We start from the raw sequence: 9,546 nt of genomic DNA, 5'->3' as shown, positions 1-9,546 counted from the left end.
GGCGCGTACAACGCCGGGAAGTGAGAGGTCGCCGCCTATCGCCGCCACCAGGGTGCGGCGCTCTTCTGTCCAGGCGCAGCACACTTCAAGTGTGTGCTGCGCCGTATCCTCATCGGCGCCGCACCCGTGGCAGCGCATCGTCTCTTCCCTTCCGATCCGACACAGGTACCGTCCGAAACAGCCATGTCCGGACAGCACCTGTGTCAGTCGGAAGGTAAGGGAGCCGTGGCTCCTCCCACACCACTCCGGGAGCTGTGGGCGTATGGCCTCTATGGTGCGCACGCCATATTGGGCGTGCGCTAGGCCACTCGCCCAGAGCTCCACGGTCGTCTTTCTCCTCGCCTCCCGGGCGCGGGAGAGCTCCTCTGGAGCCGGGGCTTCGCCCCGAGCTCTTTGTGTTGCCCGCGCCCAGTAGGCTTCGGCCAGCACACCCGCCTCTATTTCCCACGGAGGGGTGCCGGCCAAAACGCAGGCCGCCGCGTGGCCTACCGTGCGGTAGGCCCGACACGCACGCGCCGCAATTATGCGTTGCGGCCTGCGGAGGAGGGCCCTGTTTGGTGCGTTGAGGGCATTTGCCCACATCGGTGCACCGTACAGGGCCATGCTTTTGACGACCGTGGTGTACAGCAGTCTCGTATGTCCACCCGGACCTCTAAGGTTAGGGAGGAGCCTCGACAGGGCTGAGGCCGCTCCCACGAGCCGGGGGGCCAGCGCTCGGAAATGATCGCCGAAGCGCCAGCCCCCGTCGAGGACAAGACCCAGATATTTCATCCGGGCCCTGACCCCGACTTCCTCTTCGTTGACCCGGAGGGTGGCCCCCGCAGGAATCCTCCACCTAGGCCCTTTAAAATAAAGGGCCTCGGTCTTGCTGAGGGCCACTCGGAGGCCTAGCGCCTCGATCCTCCGGGTCAACAACATGGCTCCGGCCTCAGCCCTCCTTTTAAGCCGGCTCCAGGTAGTGTCCCGGACGGCTACCAGCGTGTCATCTGCATAGCAGATGACCGCCATCCGGGACAGCACCTCTCCGCGGATGGCCCAATCGAATCCGATGTTCCACAGGAGGGGCCCTAACACGGACCCCTGTGGAACACCGGAGGCCATCCGCCTTTCCTCACGGCCAGTTCTCCCCATGTAGGACACTACCCGCCCTTGCAGGTAGTGTCCTACGACTCTCCGCAGGTAGAGGGGCACTCCGTGATACCGTAGCGCCTCCTCTATTACCGCGAAGGGGAGGGAGCCGAAGGCGTTGGCGATGTCTAATGACACCGCTATGGCTCCCTGCCCCTTTTGGGCCGCTTCGTCAGTGAACCTCTTCAGGGCGGCCAGGGCGTCCATGGTGGATCGTCCTGACCGGAACCCAAATTGGTTCACCGAGAGCTGCGGCCCGTCCCTCGCTAGGTGCTGGATGATCCGGGAAGCTATCACGCGCTCCAGCAACTTCCCGACCTCATCCAGCATCACCAGCGGGCGGTATCCCGACGGAGAGTCCGCGGGGCGGCCATCTTTCCTTATGAGGACTAGCCGCCCCTCCTTCCACACCTCAGGGAAGTGCCCCGCTGCCAAGCAATCGTTGTAGAGGCAGCGTAGGCGGTCCCCGAGGTGCTTCAAGGCGATGGGGAGAACCTTCCCGGGCACCCCATCCGGTCCCGGGGCCTTCCGCGGGCCTTGGAGCCGGCGGGCCGCCCCTAGCATTTCCTCCTCCGTTATCAGAGGAGGATTAGGGGCGGCGTCATCCTCGTTGTCAGCCCTCTGCTGCGCCATGCGCGGTGGCTCAAATGGGGGGCTGTCTGGAAACAGCCCCTCTACCACCGCGCTGAGGACGGCCGGCTCCATGGCCTCCGTGGGGGGCGCCGTTTTGAGTTTGGCCCGTACCATCCGGTACGGGCGCCCCCACGGGTCCGCGTCTAGGGCCGCCAAGAACTCAGAGTAGGCGGCGTCCTTGGCGGCCCCAATGGCGGCTGAGAGCGCCCTCTTTGCTGAACGTGATTCAGCAAGAAGGCGCTCCAGCTCGCCCGGTTCCTGGTGCCGACGTCTTCGGCACCGGGAGAGAGCACGGCGGGCGGCGTTGCTGGTGGCATGTAGGGCCGCGAGGTCCCGCGACCACCAGTACACCCCCTCTCGGGGCGCGAGGCGCCTAGCCCTAGGCATTGCCGCATCGCATACAGCCGTCAGGTCCCGACGGAACCTGGCAGCTCTTTCTCCGACCCCCAAGGATTGAGGGGGGTCGGAGGCCCACGCGCAAGCAATTGCGGCCTCCTCTGCCAGGTCTGCGTCGAGACGGGACAGCTGCCACCTAGGGAAGGCGCCTCTGCCGCCCGCCGTGCGGGTTTGACGCCCGCAGGGCGCTGTGGAGACCCTGAACCTGATGTACAGGTGATCTGACAGGGTCTCCACATCCTCCAGGACGCGCCAACACGTGATGCGCGCACCAATACCGGGGGTGGCAAACGTAACATCGACAATCGAGCCACCCCGCGCGCGCACACACGTGAAGGCGCTGCCCTGGTTCTCCGGAACCAGGCCAATCATGAGGGCCCAATCCCGGAGATGCGCCCCTTTGACGTCAGTGACGGGGGATCCCCAAGCCGCGCACTTAGCATTGAGGTCCCCCATCACGATGACCTGAGCTGGCAGTGCCCTCCGCACCACCAGCTCCAGGCCATCCAGGAACCCCTCAAATTGGGAGAGGCTCCTGTTCGGGGAGAAGTAGACCCCGATGAGCACTACTTCTCCCCAGTTAGCCGCCACGTAACCCGCGCCCCTCTCCCTGAGAGAGAGGCGTTGCGGGCCCGTTGGCGGCGCCACCATTCCGACCGAGCCCTCCGTGTCCCCGACCCAGTGAGATTGGGAAGGGATGAGGTAGGGCTCGGCCACGACAGCAACGGCAATTCTCCACTCCGCCAGGACCTGCATGAGCAGGTCCTGTGCGCGGGCGCAGTGGTTGGCGTTCGTCTGCAGGAACTCTGTATGCAGGTGTCTGGGCATTAGGACACCTGCATACGTTCCTCTTCAGGCTGCGGCTGCAGCCTGGCCGGCGGTTGCGCTTGTGGCGCAGGGGGAGGGCCGATGGAGCGGGCCTTCCCCCTCACAGTAGGGGGGGTGCATTTAGCTCCCCCCATCACGTGTGCGTGCGGGCAGCCTGTCCTGTGGCACACAGCGCAGTTGACAGGTGCCTCGCACGCAGCCCTCTTGTGGCCTTCTTGGCCGCATCGGAAGCAGAGGCGGCCATCCTCTGCCTCCGATGGGCATAGGGCCCGGGTGTGGCCCAGCTGCATACACTTGAAGCAGCGTAGCGGCCGGGCCCTTACCGCGGTGACGGTGGCCATGCTCCATCCTATGGCCACCTTCCCTATTTGAGCGACGGCTTTCGCTGCCGCCGCCGGACACCTCACTAGGGCAGAGCCCCCACCCCAGAAGCTGGGCCTGATTAGGCCCACTTTGACAGTATCAGGGTGGCAGCCCCCGGTTGTTGCCAGTTTGGCTGCCACCTCCTCGCGCGTAACCGTCTCGTCCAAACCCGAGACCCGAAGGTCTGCGAGTTTGGACGGACGCGCGATGTCCGCCCAGCCGCCGATGACCCGAGTCAGTTCGGCAGCCAGGCGGTCGGCCGTCTCTTCTGGGGTGTTCCCCCCCACTTCCATCAGCTTGGAGCCGGTCATGCTGGTCCGCACTTTGACCGTCTCCAAGCCGAAGTCTCTGAGGCAGATCGACGCCTTAGCCTTGGCCAAGACGTCAGTATATTTGGCCTCAGAGACCTGTCCCTCTGCTGTCGTGATCGTGGCCCCCGGTTTAAGGGTGACGGTTATGGCCGCCGTCTTGGGGGCCACTATCTTTACTGCTTTAGGGGGAGGGGGAACCCGCTGCGCCCCATTAGGGTGAACTGGCGCAGCAGGCGGGGCCCCGGCCGGAGCCTTTTTCTTCTTTTTTGCCTTGCGGCCGACTACCTTAGACCACTGAACTTCACCCCCGGGAGTTTGGGGGGCGGGTTCAGCGGCTCCGGCTTGAGCCTTCGCGGCTTTCCCTACGCGCCCTCCTCCGCCAGCAGGTGGAGGGGGGGGAGGGGCAGCCGGTACAGCTGTAGGGGCGATCCTCCGTTTGGGGACCGGCCTGGCTTTGGCTACAGGGGCCTGGGCTGGTCGTGTCTCCACGTTTTTAGGGGCACTGGTCGCCAGGTTGGGCCTGACTACAGGGCGCGGCGGCGGCGGATGTTGTTTGTCCGCCTGGAGCGGTGGTCTGACCACCGGCTCAGGGGGGAGGCGCGTCTCCAGGTCTTGTAGGCGGGCGTTCACCATCCCGCCTACTGACTCTAGGAGTTCGCGCCTCATCTCTTCGAGAGCGCCCCTGAGAATCGCCTCCACCCCCTCCTGGGCCTGAGGAGCCTCCCTCGGAGTCGCTTCTGACCGCTTTTGCGACTCCGAGTACGCTTCTTTGAAAGCACGCAGCTCCGCGCGGATCAGCTCCAGCTCTCTAGCTAGTCTGGCATTCTCCGCGCGGAGCCGGCGTTGCTCCTCCTCGGGGGTGATCGCTCGGAGCTCCTCCACCGCTTCTATCACCTGTTGGGTGGCCCTGTTAATCTGGCCCCGCACTGTTCCCTTTAGGTTTCCGCTCTTTTTAACCTCCCCCTGAATTGTGGAAACATTCAGGAGGGCCTTCGCAGCCAATGCCTCTATGGTGGCGGCCTCCGGTTGCGCAGCCCTGGGCTCCGACAAGTCCCTGGGCAGGCATGGAGGCTGGTAGGGGAGGGGGTCCGAGCCAGCTGCTCGACTCTCCTCCCCCTCCGCTAAGTAGGCTTTCGCCTCCTGCAGGAAACTGCTTTGGGCCCCCGGTCGTCTGGTACGGCCTCTTGTCGCTGTCGACACTTTTTTGACCGGGCCCGCTGCTTCCGCTTCTTTTAGCGCCCTCTTCTTCCCCTTGCTCTCTGTCCCAATTGGGAACTTGAGGGCGATTTTTGGGGCCGCGGATCCGCTGATCTTTTTCCGCGCCGTGCTCGCGCTCGCCTTCCTCCCGTCCAGAGTACTGTCTGAGTCGGAGGAAGACTCCGACATAGAGACCACCTCCACGTCGCTCTCCCCGCCTTCCTCTACTCTTCCAGGCGTCGTCAGTTCCAAATCGTTTGCTTCGTTGTCAGTTGTTATCGCCGAGGTCGTTGGTTGGCAGTCTTTGGCCCCCCCAGAATACGAGGGCCGGCCAGAGGTCAGAGTGACCTCTGGGAGGGATTCTCCGCTGGCGTTGCCAGCGGTACCCTCCTGGGGTAATGAGTTTTTGAAGCTTGCCATGTCCATTGTTTTTCCAGTGTTGTCGGACACCGGAAACCGCCTTTTTAATGCAGGGTGGGGTCCCCTAGTCCTGAAGCGCGGCCTTGAAGGCCGCCATACACCGACCGAAGTCCACTGCCTTTTAACGTGTTGCCGCACGCCCTCACCGATGTTCCGCAGGCCTGCCCGGTATGGGTGGCCCTATCCGGTATAGCCCCACGGAACATCCCTCTCCTCAAGGTAATTTTTTATAGAGGTTGTCTTCCTCGCGGCCCCGCGCTAGGCGCAGAGCCCCCGTTTCCGCTCAGTGCGGACTTACGGGTTTGTTGGTGTTTGGTTCGCGGGGCAAAAAAAGCCCTACCCCGGCAATATGCCGGGGCGTTCCCCTATCCACCACCAGGGGACGCGCCACGTCGGAGTTCACCTCTCCGCCCACTCGGACAACCGAGCAGGTCCGTGGAGATAATTTTCACCTAACCTAACCTAATATAACAATGAAGATTTTTTTCGCGCGTGCACATTCTGTTCTGTTTTTTTTGTGACTGAGTAGTCACTGTTTGCCTTGAAGAACCATTTACAGTTTCACCAGTCTTGAGATGGCCGGGCGCAGATGGCGCTTAGCCTAAACCTCGTTTAAGAGTAACTAAGCTCGAGGACTCCCTCCGGAGCCTCGGCTCGGACTGTTACTTCGTTATTACCGGATTGGAGTATTGTGACAATCTACAGCCTAAATGACTGAACCTATTTGGACGAGTGAGATGTCATTTTATTCATCCTCTTCTTCGGAGTGTCATAGGGTACATAACCACAAAACACATATAGTGGACGTAGAAAGTAAAATTATAAATTAGTAAAAAACGAGTATGAATCGTCATAATTTTTATACATCTCTTATATATTATTTTTCGATTTTTTTCTGTTGATTCTAAAATAAATTATTTTAAGTATAATATAGTTTATTTAGATGAAATTAAAAAGTGTTCGTTTTAAGCTTAATCTTCAATTGCCTAGATTCATGTTCTTTATGTCACAGAGAATTATCTTAGTTTTTTTCCGTGTATTTTTTAGTTCTACATTTAAACACAAAAACGTAAATAGACGGATTTACATTAATATCACAGCAGTCTTTAATTAAATAGCGTGGAAAATAAACAACAGTTATTTAAAAGCAAAACCATTATTTTAAAATCCCTTGAACCAAGATAAAAGCATGTCCAACAACAATTTTACATTCTATTAATTTTATGGGATTACATTTATTATAAAGAAATTGAATTTTCTTTTTGCTAAGGATTAAATATTACTAGTCAAATAGATGTAAAATATAACAATGTATTTAATTCTAAAACATCAATTACAACGGTTCATTGATAATTGGCTAATTCAAGACCATATTCTGATAAAGTATTTTATTTTAACTCCATATGAATAAAGAACCTGAAACTAAAAACCTTAAAAAATATAATCTAAAAACTAAAATATAGCATTAAAAGGAGTCATTATTGCAGTGTACTAGCTGTTGCCCGCGACTCCGTCTGCGCGGATTGAAAAAAAAAAAATAAGTAGCCTATGTGTTCATCGCATTTATGATATTAATAAGATTGTAAAGCAAAATAAACAACTAGGTACAGTGGAGGTAAATATGTCACGACGATCTTATGAAAAGATAAACTGGTCAAGGAAGCGATTTAATGAAACGCCGACTTTCAGCAATAGTTTGGAAGGAAAGAGAAACATACATGACTTACGCAGATAAGAGAATGGTAGCATTGTGTCGTTTGCTCACGACCAATCCTATACAGATAATCACCGATGCAACCGTACTCGGAGAGCATCTGTGTCAGTCTAACCATGGCGTGTGCATCATTGCGCATACGCAACCACGACTGAAGGCAACACCGTATTGACATAGTTTCCTTTCGTAACAAATGTAAAAAACCATAATATCTCCTTTTTTATAAGATAATGAGACATATAATTCATGGTGAGAAATATCCATATATATAGAACGTAGACTGACATCAACCGTTTGAACACATACACACAGACAAACGTAACAAACTTGTTACTGAGTGTGCGTGTTCGTTGATTGCCGGCCACTGAGACCGAATCCAGTGCCGGCTTCCGTTTTGTTAAGGGCTTATTAAGTATGGATAGGAGTTGTAATTTATAAATCTACATCCTAGTGCAGCGTTACTCAAAGTATGCTCCGTGAAGCCATACAGCTCCGCGGAATGAACGGGCGACAAGACAAAAAGAATTACAAATAAATTAATGTTCGATTATTCTAGGGCGTAGAATAATCAAACTTAAAATGTTGGGTTCTGTCAAATACTTCTTTAGCCCAAAAAGTTTGAGAACCGCTGCCTTAGTTTGTAAGCTTCATGAAAATATATCTTGGTTTCAAATTAAGTGAAAACAGGTAACAATTATTTAATAATAACCATTCCTCATCACATCATTACCTAAATCATATTTATTAATATTGTAGAGAAATTACATAATCTTTTTTCTATTTTAAAATCAAATAACTATGTTCTATTAAACATTAAATAATTTCTTATCATACGAGAAATTATTTTCAAACAAAAAACAACCGTTCAATGCGTTCGTCCATGCGTAACACGCAACCTACTTTTACTTACACAATGGAATGAAAATACTATAAAAAAAAAAACATTGAAATAAAAATACTAACAAAGGACACGTTTACGTAGGTATAACATTACGTCACGCACAATAAAAATGTGTACATTTTAACAAAAGCCATCTCCATATTAGGGAGCCTAACCACCAGTTACTTGTGGACCAGATATCAATAAAAAATAAACTAACCAGCGGCACGAAATGAAAGGCTTCTTTTAAGATCGGGTTAACACCGAAAGTTATATTTATAGTACAATTTTTTATCTTCCCTTTCGGTTTTTGTAGGTTTTTATCTAAGAAATTCAACGCATACTCTATGAGATTACAATTGTATCATATTTTAAACTAGTGTTCGCCCATTGGTTGAAATTCGACCGTAAAAGATAGAAAAACTAAAAGCTCTAATTAGATGGCGCTAGCATCAAGAGATGGCTGTCATCTGTCATCGGTCAATTTTTATACGTCATTCTAGTGACTTAAACAAATGTATTTGTTTTTTTAATGTACATGTTATTTTGTAGTATGTTTAAAAAATCCTAATTTGATTTCTTGAACCCGTTGCCATGACAACAGCACACAGAGTACTTTGTACTTTGTATGTAAAGTTACTAGCTGTCGACTTCGACTCCGTCCGCGCAGAATTTGAAAATAACTTTACGAAAAAAAGTTTACAAGTAGACTATGCTTTACCTCTATCCGGAGATACTTTCAAACATTCATCCATCAAACCAAACATTCGCTTTTATTGTCACTCTTGATCATGCTGACATCTATAGTGAGCAAATGAACGTCTTTTCCATTAACTTTAGTCTTTCACGTTTATCTGTTCGCGCTATTTCGTTTAGGGTAACTTACATAGTTTTCGCCTAGTACAATAAACGCGCCTAGTATCTATAGTATTATATATTCGAATCAGCCTATGATATTATCTATTATCAGTCAATTTAATTATTAATCAATTAAATTATTAGATATAATAATTAAATTGAATTATATTTCAAATTTTCTTTAAAAATGTAAGGAAATTAAATATTAAATTATTCACTAACAAAAACTAGGAAACTTTTCTATAAAATTTTACATTTAATTAACAATTTCTGAAATTAAAATCAAGACTTTACATACTTAATTAAACTTCTGTAATATTAAATTTGACGAAAAAATGTCTTAAAATTATTTAAACGTATTCTCCGGCCACCCAATCAGAGTCTACCTAAAAAAATCTAACATGTTTAAAATCGTTAAAGCACAGACAATTTTGTTACAGCTGTAATCTGGTACAAGATACAAGTTCGGAATATTGTTAAGATAAAGTAAATTCAAATTTTTTTCAACTATTTCCCAAGATAAAGCACATTTAAATAAGATATAAAATCTTATTTTTAATCTGTAAGTACCGAATTATCTGTACATCATTTCCTTTATATTTATATTACGTATCTAAAAACATTTTAATGTCTAAGCGCACGGATACTTGTTATATTAGAGCATAGCTGATTGGTCTAAATAATGTCACCTTTAGGTGTCTTATCATGTTAATTATCTTCTGAGGTATAAAATCTCAAACTACAAAATTCATAATTAATTTAAATTGATTGTTTCGTATATTTCTTGCAATACAATCCGAACTTTGTTCGAAAATGAC

General features: G+C 50.9%; 1 protein-coding gene across 1 annotated transcript; it reads right to left on the bottom strand.

The window, feature by feature from the left end:
- Positions 1 to 2,984: 2,984 nt before the first annotated feature.
- LOC106717971 (formin-like protein 20) lies at positions 2,985 to 5,282 on the bottom strand. Its single transcript, XM_014511962.2, has one exon. It carries the CDS (start codon positions 5,280 to 5,282, stop codon positions 2,985 to 2,987), a length of 2,298 nt encoding a protein of 765 aa, XP_014367448.2.
- Positions 5,283 to 9,546: the final 4,264 nt, after the last annotated feature.

This window comes from Papilio machaon, chromosome 27, assembly GCF_912999745.1.
Source record: "Papilio machaon chromosome 27, ilPapMach1.1, whole genome shotgun sequence".
In the NCBI taxonomy this organism is placed as follows: Eukaryota; Metazoa; Arthropoda; class Insecta; order Lepidoptera; family Papilionidae; genus Papilio; species Papilio machaon.
Note: the sequence above shows the minus strand (reverse complement) of the source record. Positions and strands in the feature narration are given on the sequence as shown.

What these genes read in the sequence shown, in the direction of transcription:
- LOC106717971 (XM_014511962.2), bottom strand. Translation starts at nt 5,282, where the DNA reads ATGGACATGGCAAGCTTCAAAAACTCATTACCCCAGGAGGGTACCGCT.